This window comes from Drosophila grimshawi, unplaced genomic scaffold, assembly GCF_018153295.1.
Source record: "Drosophila grimshawi isolate 15287-2541.00 unplaced genomic scaffold, ASM1815329v1 contig_1377, whole genome shotgun sequence".
NCBI classification, from domain to species: Eukaryota; Metazoa; Arthropoda; class Insecta; order Diptera; family Drosophilidae; genus Drosophila; species Drosophila grimshawi.
The window spans coordinates 17,940,026-17,962,204 of NW_025062900.1; the positions used below are offsets into that span (position 1 = coordinate 17,940,026).

The 22,179-nt window shown below is 35.1% G+C and overlaps 4 protein-coding genes across 5 annotated transcripts; 3 read left to right on the forward strand and 1 right to left on the reverse strand.

Moving 5' to 3' along the window:
* Nucleotides 1–219: 219 nt before the first annotated feature.
* Nucleotides 220–2,115, forward strand: LOC6570093 (glycoprotein-N-acetylgalactosamine 3-beta-galactosyltransferase 1-like). Its single transcript, XM_043214414.1, has 3 exons — nt 220–387; nt 739–1,571; nt 1,894–2,115. Exons 1-3 carry the CDS (start codon nt 360–362, stop codon nt 2,113–2,115), a joined length of 1,083 nt encoding a protein of 360 aa, XP_043070349.1. The 5' UTR covers nt 220–359.
* A 3,726-nt stretch (nt 2,116–5,841) lies between these two features.
* On the forward strand, nt 5,842–7,278 carry LOC6570092 (glycoprotein-N-acetylgalactosamine 3-beta-galactosyltransferase 1). The gene is made up of 3 exons (XM_043214415.1): nt 5,842–5,887; nt 5,952–6,814; nt 6,955–7,278. The coding sequence occupies exons 1-3, from the start codon at nt 5,842–5,844 to the stop codon at nt 7,195–7,197; spliced, it is 1,152 nt and encodes a 383-aa protein (XP_043070350.1). The 3' UTR covers nt 7,198–7,278.
* Nucleotides 7,279–10,964: 3,686 nt separating this feature from the next.
* On the forward strand, nt 10,965–11,729 carry LOC6570091 (glycoprotein-N-acetylgalactosamine 3-beta-galactosyltransferase 1). Its single transcript, XM_001996300.3, has one exon. The coding sequence runs from the start codon at nt 10,965–10,967 to the stop codon at nt 11,727–11,729; it is 765 nt and encodes a 254-aa protein (XP_001996336.3).
* Nucleotides 11,730–13,225: 1,496 nt separating this feature from the next.
* LOC6570090 (glycoprotein-N-acetylgalactosamine 3-beta-galactosyltransferase 1) lies at nt 13,226–21,491 on the reverse strand. Of its 2 annotated transcripts, none has more exons than XM_001996299.3 (4): nt 21,108–21,491; nt 15,275–15,462; nt 14,168–15,060; nt 13,226–14,015 (listed from the first exon to the last, which is right to left on the reverse strand). In XM_001996299.3, the coding sequence occupies exons 2-4, from the start codon at nt 15,315–15,317 to the stop codon at nt 13,782–13,784; spliced, it is 1,170 nt and encodes a 389-aa protein (XP_001996335.1). In that variant the 5' UTR covers nt 15,318–15,462; nt 21,108–21,491; the 3' UTR covers nt 13,226–13,781. The 2 variants fall into 2 exon arrangements, with proteins under 2 accessions (XP_001996335.1, XP_043070469.1); XM_043214534.1 differs by lacking the exon at nt 21,108–21,491 and adding an exon at nt 15,549–15,610 and having other exon boundaries at nt 13,288–14,015.
* Between the last annotated feature and the right edge of the window lie 688 nt (nt 21,492–22,179).

Here is a 22,179-nt window from a genome sequence, read left to right on the forward strand (position 1 = left end):
CTTCTAGTCTCAAGACATTACTAGTAACCTTTATAACGTTCCTGAGCTAACATTCTGGTTTTTATATAAATAAAGCTATCAAAAAGCTGATAACGTCAACAAACTCACAGTTTATATTTTGAGAGTTCAGTAGATTCGATAGCGTGAAATACTTCGTGTCGGTTACGGTTAAAACATAAATTTAATATTATTTTAAAACAATAATGAAGCATAACAATTTATAATCATATTCGAATAAGAAATGAATAATTCATAAATCCAAATTGAAATTACCGTTTTAATTCTAAATAACACATTACACAAAGCATATTTTACTTAACTTTTAATTCTAAAACAAGCCAGCCAAAAGTGTAACCAACATGGGACTAAATTGTGTATTATCAGAAGGTACGCGTCGAAATCTCCTGGAGGATTTTATAATATTAAGGCTGAAATTCAAAATATTTCAGCGAGAGGTTCTCTGTGCCCCAATGCTAAGCAAAGTCTAAGATGTTATTCGACCTTTAGCCAGTCTTACAAAAAATATCATATTGCTTAAGTTTGGTTTTGAAAAAGTTTTCTTTAAGAGAACTCATATTCCAACCAACAATCCTATAGTAGCTTAATGGCATACTGACCCGATCCGTCCGGCTCAGACATATGGTTCTGATCAAGAATATTTATACTTAATGGGTCGGAACTCGGGGATTTAGATGGATAAATTCGTCAGCCTCATATATGTTCTCCTATCTGTTGCAGTACGTTCCTGCAAGCATGCTTTTGCCTCAATGATTGTAGGCTTCATCGTTGGCTTCTTCCTAGCAGTGCTCTTCATTCACTCGTCCATGCCGGAACGTGACGACTACGTTCTGTACTATCGATATGGCCAGGATGTGGGCACACACGATCATGTCAACGAAAACACCAGCATTGCGGAGAAGCTGTACAGCGAGGTGCGCATTCTCTGCTGGATAATGACGAATCCCGCCAACCATCAGACGAAGGCGCGCCACGTGAAGCGCACCTGGGGCAAGCGTTGCAATAAGTTGATCTTCATGAGCTCAGCCAAGGATGAAGAGCTGGATGCCGTGGCGCTGCCCATCGGCGAGGGACGCAACAATCTGTGGGGGAAAACAAAGGAAGCATATAAGTACATCTACAAGCATCACATGAACGATGCAGACTGGTTCCTCAAAGCAGACGATGACACCTATATGATTGTAGAGAATTTGCGCTATATGCTATATCCCTACAATCCTGACACGCCCGTTTACTTTGGCCGCAAGTTCAAACCGTTTGTAAGGCAGGGCTTTATGTCCGGTGGAGCTGGTTATGTTCTTAGTCGCGAGGCTGTGCGTCGCTTTGTGGTTGAAGCTATTCCCAATCGGAAACTGTGCAAAGCGAACAATACTGGCGCCGAAGATGTGGAAATGGGCAAGTGCTTGGAGAACGTTAAAGTTCTGGCAGGCGATTCCCGAGATGTCAATGGGCGTGGTCGCTTCTTTCCTTTTGTGCCGGAGGATCACGTGATACCCTCGCATACGAAGAAGACTGAATGGTACTGGAGCTACATCTATTATAAAACCCATGAGGTGAGTTCTTTCAAATTCTAACACCCTTTAACAAAGTGGGATATCGTTTTCAGTTTGAAATTAATTTAAACCAATTCTAAGAATTCAATTCAAAAGAAATAGGTAATTGAAGAAGTAATTAATTAATACTAATAAAAACAGAAGAGAATCCGATTTAATCAATAAACTTTTACCAATGTTTTGAAATATTTTGTCTCGTACAAAAAATAATAATAAGTAATTTGATATTAAAAAAAAAAACTTAAAGCATTAATATTATCACTTTTATATTAATAGATATCTCTCTTAATTTTGATCTTAATTCTGCCGGTCTTTATTACAGGGTCTAAACTGCTGTTCGGACAATGCCATCTCATTTCATTATGTTTCACCCAATCAAATGTATGTGCTGGATTATTTAATATATCATCTGAGGCCATACGGTATCGTGAATACACCAGATGCGCTACACAACAAGCTGGGCCTGGGTGAACTGATGCCAACTCTCAAAGAGCCCAAGGAGCAAATGAACAAGAGCAAGAGGAACCAGAGACATCAGATATAGATGAGACGCAAGGGGACGCGCAGTAACCGATCACATTCATTGTAAATAGATCATGTGTAAATATCTTACGGTGCAGAAAGCAGCTAGTTTAACTTATATACTTTGCCTCCAAGAGCCATCTTGGCTAAAAAGTTGTTAAATTAAAATTTTATTATATTGAAACTCTGGTTTTACTCGATACAAATTATTTTTAAAATAACGTGTTATTGTAAGATCCTTATTTTGGCTTTGATCACTTATGACTTGTATAGCTTCCACGGAAACAGTTTTCGTATTTAAAAAAAATAGTTTTCTTATTAAGTTTGGTCGCTAAATTCACAGAATATTGGAATTGCGGGAAGATGTGCCATATACAATCTTAACTGAAATCGAATATTTTCCCAAATTGCCCTGCAAATGCAACCACATCTTTGCATTCTCACTAGTCTTGTAATGTCTGTTTAACAACCCAACAAAGATCCTCACATTCGTGCGGGAACTAGGGCTGACGGAAGAGCTATAGGCTCAGAAGGGGGCAGCTCATGTCCTAAAGCATTTCGAAAATAAGATAAATGATAAATAAAATAATATTTTAATTTAACGGCTTAATAAAAAGAAACCCATTTCGTAGTTATAAGTGACCAAAGCCGAAATATGGATGTATAGGAAGTTCATCAAGATAACTTTAAGCAGATTAATGCTGGTCAAGACAGAATAATACATTAAGCTAATTTTTAGCATAAAATTAACACAGAGCAACTTGTTCAAACACCCAGGCTAGAGTGTATTAACACTCGAAATTAAATGTACAAGTTAAGTAAATAAAATGGTCGACAACAATATAACAAACAGTTGCTTCCGTATACATGAAACTATGTACACAATAAATAACAATTACGCTAGTAGAAGAAAAGAGCGTACACCAGGTGCACAGGCAACAAAACTTTGTGGTTTTTATTATCTTTTTATAATAAATTTACCTGTGACCTTCTGCCTTTTTCTCTTACCAACATCATGCTCTGGACTAGCCAGCTCCAGCACATGGCCATATCGATAGTGCGACACGTAGGCACGTTCCGGCCTGGACGAGTAAATGAAAAACGCTGCCAGGACAAAGCCAGGAATAAAAATCAGTTTGATTTCCTTTTCCATATGATATATGTATATATAGATTTAGATTTTTATGCTAAGCTTGCCGATATGTCTATATCTCCGACCCATCACGTATAAATATTCTTGATCAGCATTACTGGCTTAGCCGATGTACCCACTGGTCTGGTCTGGTCTGGTTCTAAAACTAATCCAATTGAGTTTTTTAAATTGATAAACATTTTATTAATTCTATTTAAAATTATAAAGTTCCAAACATTTTCACATTTTTATTTATTTTATTTTAATCTATTTGTTTGTGGGCTGCCATTTATTTTGCCTATGTTCTAAGCTAATCAGTTGGTGCAATTAATTTTAATGTAGCATAGTTTTTCTTAGGTGGGGTATGTTTAACAAGTGTGGTTACTAACAATTCTTTTATATTGCCTACTTTAAGGCAACTCCAAATTCACCCACGGCCAACAAGTCCAAAAAAGCGTCGAGTGTTGCAAGTGTATGGTGAAAAAGTCCAATGTTAATAATGCACATGCTGATAAAGAAAATATGCTGATAATAAAAACGCGATGTTATGCGCGTCTTTACAGTGACCTGTTAAGAGACTCGCATACAGAATGTTGTGGTAACTCTATGTACATTGTGCATACAGAACTATGTAAAAATTGTTGCTTTAACATATTATTATACTATTCGCGATAATAACAATAAACTTAACTGCCACCTTTTTTTAGAAAAACTCAACCATGTCACAAATTACCAGAAAAATAAATTTTGTAACTTACTTGAACATCCAGCGATGACAGGCCTATTAATATTATTGTTATAAGTATACACAGTGAATCAGTGAATCTTGAATCTAATGCTGCTGTTAGATCTGCTAACTGGCGTTGCCACCCAACAGCACTGTAATCCCACTGTAACTACTCGATACATATATATGTAGGTATATATAATATACATATATACATATAATTACTTCTTTTTTTGAATCATTTAATTATTTCACAAGTAACCAGCAAACTGCTGTGTAAACAAAAACACGACAAAATTAAGAGCACCGAGCAACATTTTCATAAATTAATTTGTTTGCGCAACTGTCAAACTTTTGTAACATCTCCAGTTTTTGAGTTTAGTTTCAATGTGTTTGCATAAATTTGATCAGATACATATAAAAAAATAATACCGAAGACTTAATATCCTTTCGGACGGAAGTTACTAGATTAAAATATTATATATTAATATTGAATTCAATCCCAAAAAATAGTTTTTCATTTGTAAGTTGATTTATATAAAATTGTCGGGAACACACAATGTTTTAAAACAAAAGGATTTGTTTCAAGTAGAAAACCAAATTTCAACGCGCCAATTTTTCAAATTTGTTGTAGATATTTCAACTCAACGGCAGAAAATTTATAAAATATTATCTCAACATAAAATAATACAGCTTTGTTGTCACTCTTTTTCACAAATGGGAGGTTTAACGCCCCCTTATGTCAATTGTCTATGTTGAAAATAAATACTTGTGTCTCATCATATATATATAAATATATGTTATAACAGTTACAATTTTTGTTATTAGATTCGGATTACGCAGCGGATGGAGACGAAGACGAAGACAATTGGATGGTTGACGAAGCTATAAAACTTATTTAATTACTCAAAAAAAATACTAAAACAGAGGTCTATCTTACGTTTTTGCTTATTATTATTTTGTTATTATTGAATTATTTAAGAAATAAAGATTGTTTCTGATAAAATTCAGCATCATTTAAAATAGCTATCTTCTAAAACACGGAATAAATAATAAACATTGTTTACCCTGGTAAGATAATGTAATAAGACAAAGTCTCTTTTCTGTTTGAACAATTGTCTCCACATGCAGCTACCAGCATGCATCGACTTTTACACATATATTCCCCAATTTATATTTTGAAAGTTCAGTCGATTCGATAGCGTGAAGTACTTTGTGTCGGTTACAGTTAGAAAATAAACTTCATGTTAATTAAAACCAATAAAGAACCATCAAATTTATAATAATCACAATAAATAATTATAGATTACATATTACACAAAACATATTTAAGAAGAGTTGTCTTCCTTATTTTTAATTGTAAAAGTGCAAGAAGTGCGAAAAGTGTAATCAATATGGGACTAAACTCTCTTTTAGAAGGTATGCGTAAAAACTTCTCCGAGAATTTAAAAATATTTTGGAAGAGTTCAAAACATTTCAACGAAAGCTTTAAGAAAACGCCTGTTATTCACGCGAATAACTGGCTCCATCAGGCGTTTTTGTGTGGCAGCTAGAAAAGAAAATTTTGAAAGCGGATGAAAATGAGTGAAACTTGTATAAAGCAAGGTTGCTGAGATTCAAGTACAAGGCAATGATAATTTCCATACTAGTAATAATAATATATTCAAGAGTAATGGAGTTACACGGCTTAACTTAACAGTGTATAATTTTTACTAATAATATGGGGTAGCTTTTGATTTCCACTGTGCCCCAACCGATCGTTCCTATAGTAGCTTAATGGCTTACTGACCCGATCCGTCCGGTTCAGACATATGGAGCTACTTTGCATACAAACTGATGGATGTTACGTCGGCTATACCAATGATTCTGATCAAGAATATTTATACTTAATGGGTCGGAGACCGGAGATTTTGATACGTCGCCAGTCCCTGTACTGTATACTGTACGCTGAGGGGTAGAGACGCCCTCAGTAGGGGTAACAAAAACGTGTGCCATGAAGATGGAAAATTATTCGTTTTCCTATCTGTTACAGGATGTTCCAGCAAGCGTGCTTTTGCCTCAATGATTGTAGGCTTCGTCGTTGGCTTCTTCCTAGCAGTGCTCTTCATTCAGTCGTCCACGCCGGAACGTGACGACTACGTGCCGTACTATCGATATGGCCAGGATGTGGGCACACACGATCATGTCAACGAAAACACCAGCATTGCGGAGAAGCTGTACAGTGAGGTGCGCATTCTCTGCTGGATAATGACGAATCCCGCCAACCATCAGACGAAGGCGCGCCACGTGAAACGCACCTGGGGCAAGCGTTGCAATAAGTTGATCTTCATGAGCTCAGCCAAGGATGAAGAGCTGGATGCCGTGGCGCTGCCCATCATCGAAGGACGCAACAATCTGTGGGGGAAAACAAAGGAAGCATATAAGTACATCTACGAGCATCACATGAACGATGCAGACTGGTTCCTCAAAGCAGACGATGACACCTATACGATTGTAGAGAATTTGCGCTATATGCTATATCCCTACAATCCCGACACGCCCGTCTATTTTGGCTGCAAATTCAAACCGTTTGTTAAGCAAGGCTACATGTCCGGTGGAGCTGGTTATGTGCTTAGTCGCGAGGCTGTGCGTCGCTTCGTGGTCGAAGCTATTCCCAATCCGAAGCTGTGCAAGAAGGACAACACTGGCTCCGAAGATGTGGAAATAGGCAAGTGCTTGGAGAATGTTAAAGTTCTTGCGGGCGATTCCCGAGATACCAATGGGCGTGGTCGCTTCTTTCCTCTTGCGCTGGTGGATCACTTGATCGCGCATGTGGACATGAAATACTGGTACTGGAAGAACATCTATTACAAAATCGAAGAGGCGAGTTCATTCAAATTACAATTGTAGACAAAATAATAATAATAAAAGATAAGAGAATTCGATTTCGAAATGTTATCTTTTACAAACAATAATAAATTATATTTTTAATTCGAATGCAACTTTTCCGATCTTCATTACAGGGTCTAAACTGCTGTTCGGACAATGCCATCTCATTTCATTATGTCTTACCCAATGAAATGTATGTGCTGGACTATTTAATATATCATCTGAGGCCATATGGTATCGTGTATACGCCAGATGCGCTACCCAACAAGCTGGGTCTGGGTGAACTAATGCCAACTCCCACAGAACCCAAGGAGCAAAATGAACAAGAGGAACCAAAGACATCAGATAAGGCTGAGACGCAAAAGGTCGCGCAGTAACTGATAACTTTAATTGTAAATAGATTCTGTGAAAATACCGTGCGGAAAAAAGTTGTTAAATTGAAATTTTATTATATTGAAAATCACTTTTTACTTGATTAAAAATAATATTTTAAACAACGTTTTATTTATAAGTTTCACAATCGCTTTTCTACATGTTAAGGTGCTCAAGAGGGAAATATGTGTATTGTCGGTAAAATCTCGTTAAAGGAAATGCTCAGAGTTGTTACATATCTGCCCACTATAACATTAAGACATAAACACAGCGTACAATCTCGAGAGATGTTCAGATATATTATAATTAAGTTTTATTATAAAAGGAAAATAAAAACCACCAAGTATTTATGTAGTGTACCTAAGCACGATCTTTCTCTTATACCAGCTTATTTAATGTTTAGTGTGTATATAAATTCTTTTATGCCTATATATTTAGTAGATGTATATGTGTATACAAAAGCAACTGTTTTTGAATTGTATATTTCATTTGGAGTGCTCAGACACACTAGCATGTTTGAACAGTCTGTTCTGTGTTCATTCTTAGCTAAGCACTTCTGTCATGAAATGTGCTGCGCAATCTTAATCAGCGTCATTAGTAAGTTTAAAGTCAGTGCGTGTAGTTAGTCTCCTTGCCAAATTGCCAAAAACGAACTTTTTAATTATAAATTACACATTACATAAAATATATTTAAGAAGTTTTGTCTTCCTTATTGTTCATTCAAAGACTGCAAAAAGTATAATCAATATGGGACTAATCCCCGGTTTAGAAGGTACGCGTCGAAATTTCCTCGAGCATTTGATAATATTTTGCCAGAATTTCAAAATATTTCAGCGATTGATTGACCTCCTCACGGGATTTTAAACGGATGCGAACGAATCAAACATAAATACGTTGTACACTCCCACAGTAGGGGTAGCAAAAAACTGTGGATTGAAGATTGGAAAATTAATTAACCAATCTTAACCAATATGTTCCCAAAATTGTAACCAAATGTAATGTTAACTCGAAGGAAATGTTTGTTAATTGTGTGAGCGGAATCCAAGGCTTGTAGTGGCTTGGGACCTGGTAGCTCATGCAGGGAAGTTGAGGGGGTTGTTGCTACCATCCCGGAACTCCCTTCCTGATTGGAGTCTATTTGCCCCTATAAAGCGGTCTTTACCCATCCATCCAATTGGACTTCCTGCGTTGCAATTCTTTTTGTTTATGAAAAGCCTCCAAAAGAAAATTTTGTCGTTCATATTAACTTAAATATCGGCCAGTAGGAAATACAATCACTTTACGAATCATTTTAGTAAATTTCTCAGAGTTATTCATAAATTTCATAATTTATTACTAAAAAAAATTTCTTATAATGATATTTCTGACTAAAACTAATCCAATTGAGTTTTTTAAATTGATAAATATTTTATTAATTCTATTTAAAATTATAAAGTTCCAAACATTTTCACTTTTTTATTTATTTTATTTTAATCTATTTGTTTGTGGGCTGCCATTTCTTTTGCCTATGTTCTAAGATAATCAGTTGGTGCAATTAATTTTAATGTAGCATAGTTTTTCTTAGGTGGGGTATGTTTAACAAGTGTGGTTACTAACAATTCTTTTATATTGCCTACTTTAAGGCAACTCCAAATTCACCCACGGCCAACAAGTCCAAAAAAGCGTCGAGTGTTGCAAGTGTATGGTGAAAAAGTCCAATGTTAATAATGCATATGCTGATAAAGAAAATATGCTGATAATAAAAACGCGATGTTATGCGCGTCTTTACAGTGACCTGTTAAGAGACTCGCATACAGAATGTTTTGGTAACTCTATGTACATTGTGCATACAGAACTATGTAAAAATTGTTGCTTTAACATATTATTATACTATTCGCGATAATAACAATAAACTTAACAGCCAGCTTTTTTTTAGAAAAACTCAACCATGTCACAAATTACCAGAAAAATAAATTTTGTAACTTACTTGAACATCCTATTAATATTATTGTTATAAGTATATACAGTGAATCAGAGAATCTTGAATCTAATGCTGCTGTTAGATCTGCTAACTGGCGTTGCCACCCAACAGCACTGTAATCCCACTGTAACTACTCGATACATATATATGTAGGTATATATAATATACATATATACATATAATTACTTCTTTTTTTGAATCATTTAATTATTTCACAAGTAACCAGCAAACTGCTGTGTAAACAAAAACACGACAAAATTAAGAGCACCGAGCAACATTTTCATAAATTAATTTGTTTGCACAACTGTCATACTTTTGTAACATCTCTAGTTTTTGAGTTTAGTTTCAATGTGTTTGCGTAAATTTGATCAGATACATATAAAAAAATAATACCGAAGACTTAATATCCTTTCGGAAGGAAGTTACTAGATTAAAATATTATATATTAATATTGAGTTCAATCCCAAAAAATAGTTTTTCATTTGTAAGTTGATTTATATAAAATTGTCGGGAACACACAATGTTTTAAAACAAAAGGATTTGTTTCAAGTAGAAAACCAAATTTCAACGCGCCAATTTTTCAAATTTGTTGTAGATATTTCAACACAGAAGTTTTCTATACTTGTGTCTCACCATATATATATAAATTAATGTAATAACAATTACAATTTTTATTATTAGATTCGGATTACGCAGCGGATGCAGACGAAGACGAAGACAATTGGATGGTTGACGAAGCTATAAAACTTATTTAATTACTTTAAAAAAAATACTAAAACAGAGGTCTACCTTAAGTTTTTGCTTATTATTATTTTGTTATTATTGAATTATTTAAGAAATAAAGATTGTTTCTGATAAAATTCAGCATCATTTAAAATAGCTATCTTCTAAAACACGGAATAAATAATAAACATTGTTTACCCTGGTAAGATAATGTAATAAGACAAAGTCTCTTTTCTGTTTGAACAATTGTCTCCACATGCAGCTACCAGCATGCATCGACTTTTACACATATATTCCCCAATTTATATTTTGAAAGTTCAGTCGATTCGATAGCGTGAAGTACTTTGTGTCGGTTACAGTTAGAAAATAAACTTCATGTTAATTAAAACCAATAAAGAACCATCAAACTTATAATAATCACAATAAATAATTATAGATTACATATTACACAAAACATATTTAAGAAGTGTTGTCTTCCTTATTTTTAATTGTAAAAGTGCAAGAAGTGCGAAAAGTGTAATCAATATGGGACTAAACTCTTTTTTAGAAGGTATTCGTTAAAACTTCTCCGAGAATTTAAAAATATTTTGGAAGAGTTTCAAAACATTTCAACGAAAGCTTTAAGAAAAGGCCTGTTATTCACGCGAATAACTGGCTCCATCAGGCGTTTTTGTGTGGCAGCTAGAAAAGAAAATTTTGAAAGCGGATGAAAACGAGTGAAACTTGTATAAAGCAAGGTTGCTGAGATTCAAATACAAGACAAGGATAGTTCCCATACTAGTAAAAATATGAAATTAAAGAATTCAAGCTTAATTTAGCAGTGTATGATTTTCGTCAGTTTGAGTACTAATAATATGGGGTAGCTTTTGTTTTTCTGTGTGTCCCAATGCTAAGCGAAGTCGAAGATGTTATTCGAGCTTGAGCTGGTCTTACAAAAAATATATTATAGGGGAGATGACTGTCTCATTAAGGATAACATAAGTTTTCCTATCTGTTGCAGGACATTCCGTCGAGCGTTCTTTTGTCTCACTGTATATCGGCCTAATCATTGGTTTCTTCCTGGCTGCTCTTTTCATGTACTCATCCACGATGGAACGTAACGACTTCGTGCCGTACTATCGATATGGCCTCGATGTGGGCACACACGATCATGTTCACGAGAATAACAGCATTGCGGAGAAGCTGTACAGCGAGGTGCGCATTCTCTGCTGGATAATGACGAATCCCGCCAACCATCAGACGAAGGCGCGCCACGTGAAGCGCACTTGGGGTAAGCGTTGCAATAAGTTGATCTTCATGAGCTCAGCCAAGGATAAAGAGCTGGATGCCGTGGCGCTGCCCGTCGGCGAGGGACGCAACAATCTATGGGGAAAAACAAAGGAAGCATATAAGTACATCTACGAGCATCACATGAACGATGCAGACTGGTTCCTCAAAGCAGACGATGACACCTATACGATTGTAGAGAATTTGCGCTATATGCTATATCCCTACAATCCCGACACGCCCGTCTATTTTGGCTGCAAATTCAAACCGTTTGTTAAGCAAGGCTACATGTCCGGTGGAGCTGGTTATGTGCTTAGTCGCGAGGCTGTGCGTCGCTTCGTGGTCGAAGCTATTCCAAATCCGAAACTTTGCAAGAAGGACAACACTGGCTTCGAAGATGTGGAAATAGGCAAGTGCTTGGAGAATGTTAAAGTTCTTGCGGGTGATTCCCGAGATACCAATGGGCGTGGTCGCTTCTTTCCTTTTGTGCCGGCGCATCACTTGATACCTTCGTTTATGGACAACGAATACTGGTACTGGAAGTACATCTATTACAAAACCGATGAGGCGAGTTTTTTCAAATTCTAATTGTATGCAATAAAAATATAAATAACAAAATAAGAGAATTCGATTCCGAAATGTTTTCTTTTACAAATAATAATAAATTATATTTTTAATTCTAATGCAACTTTTCCGATCTTCATTACAGGGTCTAAACTGCTGTTCGGACAATGCCATCTCATTTCATGATATCTCACCCAATCAAATGTATGTGCTGGACTATTTAATATATCATCTGAGGCCATATGGTATCGTGTATACGCCAGATGCGCTACCCAACAAGCTGGGCCTGGGTGAACTGATGCCAACTCTCAAAGAGCCGAAAGAGCAAAATGAGCAAAAGAGGCAAAATGATCAAAAGGAGCCAGAGATATCAGACACTGCCGCAACTCAAAAGGGCACGCAGTAATTGCTTGGCACTTTAATTGTAAATAAAAAAAAACTAAAACGTCTAAAGCAGTTCAAATACAAACAAAACAAATCCATATAGATTTCCATACTGTTTTCAGTTACTAAATGTTCACAATAATTAACCAAATTATCCCATAACACTCAATTATTTAAGATTTATATATTGTTCTGTTCAAGCAGTTCATGTCCTAAATCATTTCGAAAATAAGATAAATTGAAAATAAAATAATATCTTTATTTAACTGCTCAACAAATAGAAACCCATATTATAAATAAATGAATCACTAAATTGCCTAAAGAGACTTAAAGTTAACCCATGCAAAGTTAACACATATATATATATATTGATAGCCAAAATATGAACTGTTAAAACCTGTGGAGACAATAAAGATTCTATTATATAGATATTTTATTTTTTGTATAGAAATTTATGTGATTTTTTGTAGCATATATAAAGGAGAAACAAGTAAGAAAGCTCTCAAGCTGAAAGCTCGTCTAGGGGAACTCAGCTGTTACATATATATTTTCATTTTGGACTATAACTTTTTTATCCGATCTGATGAAATTTTTACAATTGATCGATAATATGTCAAGATATATTATTATATTATAAATTTGATATACTATTTATTATTATAATATTTATATAAGCGGGGGAAGTAATCGAAAGATAAAATAATTCCTACTAATACTTACTCGTATCCATATTTAACAAACATAAAAAGCAGTGCAAACTTTCAAGCAGTTCAAATACAATTATAAACTGGTCTAAACGTTGTATTCACTGCTTGAAAAGCAGTTCAAATGCGATTTCCAAATAGTTGTTAATTAGTTCAGAATAAACATCTTCGCACGATAGAACCAATAATAAATTTAAATGGATAAATTTGAAATTTTAATCATTTCCATATTTGTATATGAAAACGTATAATTTAGTCTCATCCCCTAAAATTCAATAATTTTAGATTTTAAAAATAATGCATTAAAAAATCTGTTAAACTTAATAAAATAAAATTCAATTTAACTTAACTGTTCAACAAACAGAATCCCAAGAGTTCGTAAAGCTTTTCGAATTAAACCAAAAAAAGAAAAATAAATAAAAATCCTTCTTATTCCATTTGTAATACACTATTTTATTATATTTTATTAAATACATAAATAAATAGTAGAGTGTAATACATTTCTTAGAAGCAATGCCGATGTATATAAGTATATATAACATAATACAGCTTATCGAAAGAACTATGTCAGTATACAATTTATTGCTAACTAAATGGGCCACAATGTATGTGTCTTGAATATCTTCAAATTATTTATCGCTGTCTTAAGATCTAATCATGTGCCATATGTATGATGAGTACCTATTTAAATGTTATTTCTTATTATTATATTAATTATTATTTTTATTTGTGTTATGCACAATAATTGCGCAAACTTCCCTAAAAACTAAACTAACAGCACTCAAATAATCTGTTTTGTTTCTTTTTTTGGTATTTTGTACAAAAGAGTCGGAGCTCAAGAGCATTTATAACCGTAACCTGAGAGAAATAAACTAACACAAGAGACAACAAATTATATGGGAATGGCAAATTATGTATCTTAAACTAGTTGCGGTCTACTCCGCTCGGTATTTACACATGATCTATTTACAATTAAAGTGACCAGCAACTACTGCGCGCCCTTTTGCGTTTGAACAGTATCTGATGTCTCTGGCTCATTTTGCTCCTTGGACTCTTTGGGAGTCGGCATTAGTTCACCCAGGCCGAGTTTATTTGGTAGCACATCTGGCGTATTCACGATTCCGTATGGCCTCAGATGATATATTAAATAGTCCAGCACATACATTTGATTGGGTGAGACATAATGAAATGAGATGGCATTGTCCGAACAGCAGTCCAGACCCTGTAATAATAATCAGAAAATAGTTGCATTAGAATTAAGTGAGAGAAATCTATCAAATTGAAAAGAAATATTTTATACCACCTGACTTTTTAGCTTATTTTGTACAATACAAATTTCTTGTGTATAGGTTGTTAGAATTTGAAAGAACCCACCTCATCGGTTTTGTAATAGATGTACTGCCAGTACCAGAATTTCTTGTCCGTATGCGAAGGTATCAAGTGATGCTCCGGCACAAAAGGAAAGAAGCGACCACGCTTGTTGGCATCTCGGGAATCGCCCGCCAGAACTTTAATGTTCTCCAAGCACTTGCCCATTTCCACATCTTCGGCGCCTGTGTTTTCCTTCTTGCAAAGTTTCGGATTTGGAATAGCTTCGACCACGAAGCGACGCACAGCCTCGCGACTGAGAACATAACCAGCTCCACCGGACATGTAGCCTTGCTTGACATATGGCTTGAATTTGCAGCCAAAATAGACGGGCGTGTCGGGATTGTAGGGATATAGCATATAGCGCAAATTCTCTACAATCGTATAGGTGTCATCGTCTGCTTTGAGGAACCAGTCTGCATCGTTCATGTGATGCTCGTAGATGTACTTATATGCTTCCTTTGTTTTTCCCCACAGATTGTTGCGTCCCTCGCCGATGGGCAGCGCCACGGCATCCAGCTCTTCATCCTTGGCTGAGCTCATGAAGATCAACTTATTGCAGCGCTTGCCCCAGGTGCGCTTCACGTGGCGCGCTTTCTTCTGATGGTTGGCGGGATTCGTCATTATCCAGCAGAGAATGCGCACCTCGCTGTACATCTTCTCCGCAATACTGGTGTTTTCGTGCACATGATCGTGTGTGCCCACATCCTGCTCTGGACCGGCTAGCTCCAGCATGTCGTGACTGTGATGTGCATCGTTGACATCGCCATGTCGATGACCATCGTACGGCACGTACTCGGCACGTTCCGGCGTGGATGAGTAGACGAAAAGCTCGGCGAGGCAGAAGCCGACGATTAGGCCGACAATCAGTGAGACAAAAGAACGCTTGTTGGAACGTCCTGCAAGAAATAGGAAACAATATCAATTTGGTTTCTTTCGAGGAACCATTCAATGAAATGTTTTTTATAACCCTCAAATGATATACCCTGATATATATTTGTATATACTTATTCATACATTTAGTAAATGTGTTCGAATTAGGCGAATTGGACCACTGTCTATGACTATTTGTTCTTTACTATTGTGTCTGATATTTTACAGAACGTAACTCACCTTCGTTAAGTAAGGATCGTCCTAGCAGGCTATTGGCAGTCATTTGGCTTATTGGTAAATAGGAGTTTGGGGATTTGGTTTACGGTAATCTCAATACTAGGCACCTACTCTTTGGGTTTTGTGGGCCTCAGGCCTCTTTGGTTGCGTTACGTAGTTGGAGCTCCTATTTGCTGTTCGCATTACATCTTCTGCAAGAAAAACCAGAAATAAGTATGCATGTAAATAAATAATAAATTGAAATTGTTATGTTCTCATGTTCATCGCAGTCACGCACAGTATAATCAGTCTTCAAGTCTGCAATTCTACAATTCACCGAGTCTTCTACACTCGTCTGTCTCCCAATTACAAGTGTCATCTATGTAAATGAGAATTGTATGACGGGGCGATGATGGCTTCAACTGTGTTGTTAAATATGCGAAAACGTGACAATTGAAACATTTGGCAGACGTTCAATCAAACTAAGCTCAGATGCGACGCTTTTCTTATTTGCACACTTTTTGCATTTATTTTTTTATATTTTTTTTATGGCTTATTCTTTTTGACTCATTTTCTTAGTTTAATGCATTCTATAATGTGCTGTTGTTGTTATCAATTAATTATCAACGGCACGTGTGTTTCGTTTGTTTACATGTACCTCTACTGGGTCAACATAATTCTTCATATTTATATATTTTTTTGACGGTCACGTCACGACTCGTGTGTTCGTTTAGTTAGTCAACTTTAAAGCGTTGGCTTAAGCGTGTTTGAGACCACATCAAAAACTGATAATTGGTTGACAGAGAGTACGTTTGGATTTTAATTAAAATTATTTATTATATTGGTTTAAACTTTAATTGAGAATTTGCCCACAGGCATCGGCTTGCACGATTCGCTTACGATCGGCAACTGAGCCCACTGTGCACACAGGCAATGCTTCTTAAGGCATTAATCAACAAATGCTTTTGCTGCAATTGTTGTAGCTGTGTTATTGCTGAACCCAAATGGAAATAAAGTTGGTAAAACTTACAGCACGAATCGTTATCAGTGGAAAACAGAATACATTCGGTATTGAGTTAAACATATGGTTTTCTTTATGAGTTTTTTTTCAGCTTTCATACAATGCAAGTAATCTAAATGAACTAAGTTCGTAGCCGAAATGAATCATTTCAGTTTATCAATATATATTTGGGCATATCAGTATATTGTATTGTTGTTATTGGTAGGCGTGGTAGTAGTGGACATGAACTGTATGTGCGAAAAATAATGGGTCTGTGCAGTGTTACCTGAGCTGCCTATAATATAATAATAATCGATTTTTGTTGCTGGAATTGAGATTTTCAATAAAAAGTTAATTAAATATTATTTATTATCTATAAATCTACTAGGTTATATTGAATATTTTCTTGTTGTATTTAAATTTTTGTTAACACTTGGTTACATCTATTAAAATAGAAGAAATTGTGTTAAATGACATTCTGGATCCCAAAATCTTGAAATTGGTAAAAATGGACGAGATCGCTTATTTACCTATCTGCCTAAACACCAAAAAATTCCATAATAAAAAACGAATTGTTGGTATTACAAATATATATATGTTGATAAGATATGATATGAGACAATGCCATATGAATTCACTGTTTTAATCACCAAATGATTGTGCAAATGTTTGGGTGAGTTTTTGCCGCTGGCAAAGGAGGAACCTGCCAACATTAATGAGGACAACTTTAACGAAATAGTCGAAAACCGATACTGGTAATGTAGTGTAAGGCGATACTGAATGAGTTGAAATCGTTTAGCGGTCAAATTCAAATATGTAGTTATTGCAATTGTGCCACAGGTCACTGGAGGTACCGGGCTCAACTGGGCGACTTCATTTGAATGTTCCGGCAATTTTTATTGCAATTGCAAATTAATTAAATATAGACATTGACAACAACTATTGTTGTTTGCCCAGTTTTCGTCGTTTCCACGGCACGAAATGCGTGTCACGGCAATTATTTTGCTGAAAACCGTTTTGCATTTGAAAAGCATTGCAATTAAGAGTAAATTACAGAAATTGCTTATCACTGACTCACTTTGCTATGCCAAAGCTGGACTAACCCGTAAATGTTACAGTGCACTATTAGCAATAACAAATCCAAAAAATTTAAAAAAAAATCCATATTTAGCTGAACAATCTGTTCAAGCTGAAATTATATATAATATGTGCAGTTTCTAAATAACAAATTGAAACTTTTTGTCTGGATACACACGAAAATGAAATCATTTTTCAACGTGTTTCTAATTTATTACATTTCACTCCCAATAATTCTGGCCTAATTATTTTCTATAATTGAGCTATCAAATCGGTATTTATTATAACAGGTTTAGGGCTTCAAGCATATTTATTTCTGAAACAATTATTTGCAAACTTTGTCATTTGATGCACAAAAGTTAAAGTTTTCATTTAATGTATTGAAATTATAGATCCTTGAATTTTATATAAATTGCCTTTTCATTTGTGGGAAAATAGTTGAATTATAAATTAACATGAGTTTAAATTCATTTAGAGTTGAACATAATTTAGCTTTTACTAAAGGGAGAAGTGAAGGAAATTTAAAATAAATATGAACAAGAGAGATGTTTGTAAAACTGAAGCACTTAATGGGAAACAAAATAAAGTAAAGTATTATTTAATCGAATTATATTGCAATAGACTTGCTAGTTAACAAAGTTTTGCACTGTAAGGTTAATGGACTTAATGCGAAATTAAATAAACTAAAGTATATATTTTTTAAGTATCAATTTGTATTGCAATAAACTTGCAATTTAAAAGAGTAATTATGCGAGGCGTAATAGATATTTTAAATATGTTCCAACGTAATAAACTGATTATCGCATGGAAAACAGATGTATCAATGAGCCCCCTGGGTCACAATACCGTGACATTTCATTCACAGTAGACAGATGGATGCTTTAAGCACGGTGGCACTGACAACAAACCAATTGTTCAATTGTTTTGTATTTGACGCGCCGGTTAACCAATAAAATCGGCCACGCTTCACGATTCGGAGTAAAAAAAAGAATTTAATTAAATTCTAGTCTGTGTGCATTTGTGTGTGTGTACTTTACTTTCAATTGTTTCGCTACCAGATAAAAGTAACAAAAATGTATACATACATATAAATAAATAATAATATATATATATATATAGTAATGTGTTGCCACTAGAAAACCGCTCTGTTATCACGTCCTAGAGGAACTGACCATGGAAACTGTTATCATATTATTTAGTTATGTTTTTCTTTTTTTCAGACATCCGCCTTGAAGCAATTCGCTTGTGTGGCACTTAGTCTAACGGCACTCTTATCGAGCTGTAAAACATTACCTTGTCAAAAAGAATTCGTTTTCAGCTATCTTCCAAGTAATTATATATAATTTGCTTTGTAGTAAAAATTGTTGCTTTTTTTCGTGCACTGTCAATATGGTTTATATTTATACTAAGAAGATTGTGCGGAACCTAATTATATCATCACTTTCACATTTTCGTCCAATAAAAAGGGCCCCAGCCAAAAAGAAATATTCGCATAAAAGTTTTCTGCATTTAACTAGCCCATTTGTTGTCAGTACTAGGATTTTTTCTTGTTATCGATTCAGTTTCGTCGTATTGGCAGCAAAGATAACATGTACGTGAACTTATCACATGTTTTGGTTATCTTATGGGTAATTTGACAAGCTTGTGTTCTAATTTGCAGCTGCATTTAATTTACTTAACTGCTGACATGTAAACGATACGCAAGGAAAATTTAATTTTCATTTTATGTAGTCTTTGCAACGCTCAAAAGATTATTAATCACATCTAGTAAAATTAGCATTTTTCCCATTGAATATTAATCATAGTGACTAATCGATGATAAAATGGGAAATAGCTGGAATGAGGCCGTTGGCTGTTAAAGGGTTGAGCAATTTCAGTGGCATTGTTAAGAAGAACTATCGATTGAAAGAGTCGATGTATTTTATTGATTGCTTTGTTTGACAATCACCTCTCGTGGAATCTACAATAAACTGCTCAAGGAAAACAAACAGTATAGAAAATGATGGCTTTATCAATTCTATTATATTAAACAATACGTTGAAATTCTTCAGAGTTAAAGAGCTGTGAGAGTTATGAACTATGACATACACTGCTCACGAACCCATTAATATATTCCTTTAATGTAATTCGTAATTTATTATATTTATAACTAGTAGCAGCTATAATTAGTATTTTAAATTCATTCTGTTTAAGGTATAAACGTATATTTATATTTTAAGATTTACAATCTTGCATAAATTAATAGACTCAAAAGAGCAACCTCAAAGTAACTATTACATTATTAATATTGCAAGAATACCATAAAAGATGTAAATTGCATGTAATGATTGACACATGTTTTTTCGTGCCGCAATCAACAAAGTCTTAAATACAAAGATTTTTCTAATAATACTTATAATATACCATACTTCTATTATCGAAAGGCTAATATGTACATATATTAGTGATAAACATGTTTTAATGATTTGAATAAATATAAGGGTTCTGAAGTGGCTGCAAGACAAAATTGTCGAGAATTTCAATAGAAATGGATGGAGAGAGAGAGAGAGAAAGAGCGAATCATGCTAATCATGTGCCTCAAGTGGCCAATTGGAACTTAATCATCGATCAAGTAAAGACTCAAGTTTCATTTCATATTTGAATGCAACGACAATTGGGAGAATTTTATTTATCCCGAGAGAACTTTGCAGATAAAGAATTGCTTCTTAAGCGGATGCAAAACAATTGCAGCCGCTTATCAGTCAAGTTAACCCAAGTCAGCCGAGTAATATAATCTAAGTGTATATATATATTTATGTATATATATATATATATATATATATATATGTCACAGTATATAAATATTTATATGTTCATGTAACTAAGTGTGTAAAAATAAAACAACTACAACACTTAAGAATTATAAGACGATTGGGGAGTGGAGTGGTGAAGACACATTTAAGGAATCACATTGGGACTCAATGAAAGAAGTGCGGCGGCAATTCACCCCTGCAGTGACAACAGGAGAGTGAGACAGAGAGAGAAATAGAGGGAGAGTGTGTATGCGGCATATAGCAACGGAAATGGCAACAGCATAAAGAGGAGAGAGGAGAGAGAGAGAGAGAGGGCGCGAGTAAGAGAGCGAACAGTAGGCGAAGGGCAGCTGCCGCTGCAGCAAATTATAAATAACAACAACTATTAAGCAAATACAACCACAACGAACTGTAAATGCACTTAAATACACAAATTGTTCATATTTACAACTATTGAGAAGAGTACATTTCTGCTGACACTGTTTTGATAAGTACACAATATTATTATTATTATTATTATTACATATAAGTATAGTGTTATAAAAAAGGCTAAATAATAAAGTCCACTTTAGGCAATAAGAAATTGACCGTTTGTTTCTCGCGGTGCTTCGCCGGTTTCCTCTTGAGTTTTGTTGTGCACCAATTGAACAATCTTATTTGTTGTAATATGTATCACATTGTAATCTTATTTTAAAATGCATTTTATATGTGTCGTTTATATTTGATTGCATTCGCCAGACTTAATTTTGCATGTGTGATTTTGTACTTTATGCGCTTTATTTATGAGCTCATGCATTTCTGTTTTGACATACTAAGCGAACTGGTAGCTGCGACCAGGGAATTAACGCTGACCAAAATATTTTTAATTGTTTTCGGTTTTATTTTGAATTTATTTTGTTTCTGTTTTTTTTTTTTTTGTTGTAAAATTTGTATTTTTTGCTGTATTTTGAGTTTATTACAGAATTTAGCACTGCACTACGCTACTTACAATTGATTTTTAGCACCATTATTCGCATTTTGCTTTTGTTTTGTATTGTATTTGTTGTGGCGTTCTTTGTTTTTGTGGAGCAGGACGCTCCTTGGGGCAGCGACGCTCTTTTGTATATGGATTTGCGGCGAATTAATTGAATTGGCATTAACGCGATATGTGTTGTATTTGTTGTATTAATAGTTGTGCATTTATATTATAACAATAACAAAAAGAACAGTAGCAACAACAACAATAAACACCAACGCTGATATTATTTAATTGAACAAATTATTTTTCCGAGCTCTCACAAGGGGTAACGCAAATGCGAATGCGAATGAGCGTGCGAGCCGTGCGAGCGAACGAGCAGACGAGCGCACAATGTGACAGCAAAACAGCAACTGCGGACAGCGCGCGAAAATTGCGACTGAGCGAGGAGCAGCAATTTTAGAACACATTCGTGTGTGCGCTGGCTGACCTCACTCACGAGAACTGCACGCGTCAGAAGAGAGAGGGACGCATGCGTTGCCCCAATTTTACATATGCATGAGAAAGGGGCGGATGATGACAGAGAGTCCAGAAACAGATAGAGAGAGAGAAAATGAGAGAAAAAACTGAACGAAAGCCGGCGGGCGGCTGGCTGCTCAGCGCTTGCTGATAATGCATTTGATAAGAAAACAAACACCCCATAAAGAGAGAGAGATAGAGAGACGGAGAAGGGATTAGCTTCTCTTCGGGATGCAGTCAGAACTTCCTTAAATATTTAATGTTGTCTTTGACAAGGCCAGGTGACAATGACAGCTGTGCCATAAGCGGCACAGAGCGGGAAATAAGAGTGAGAGAGTTAAGTGAAACAGCTGTTCATTAGACCATTTGAAGGGATGGTTTGTTTTGTGGCTACAAATACTAGATCTTTTAAATATTTTATTGTGTTGGCCAAAAGAAATGCTTAATAATATTTAATATTTTAATTAATAAAACACCAAACTATCTGGCAAGTTCATTTTTTGGGCTTTCGCTGTACTGCCCTCCAGTTTCAAAAATAGAATAATACCAATGTGCGCCAACAATAACGTTTTTAATCAAATGCCCA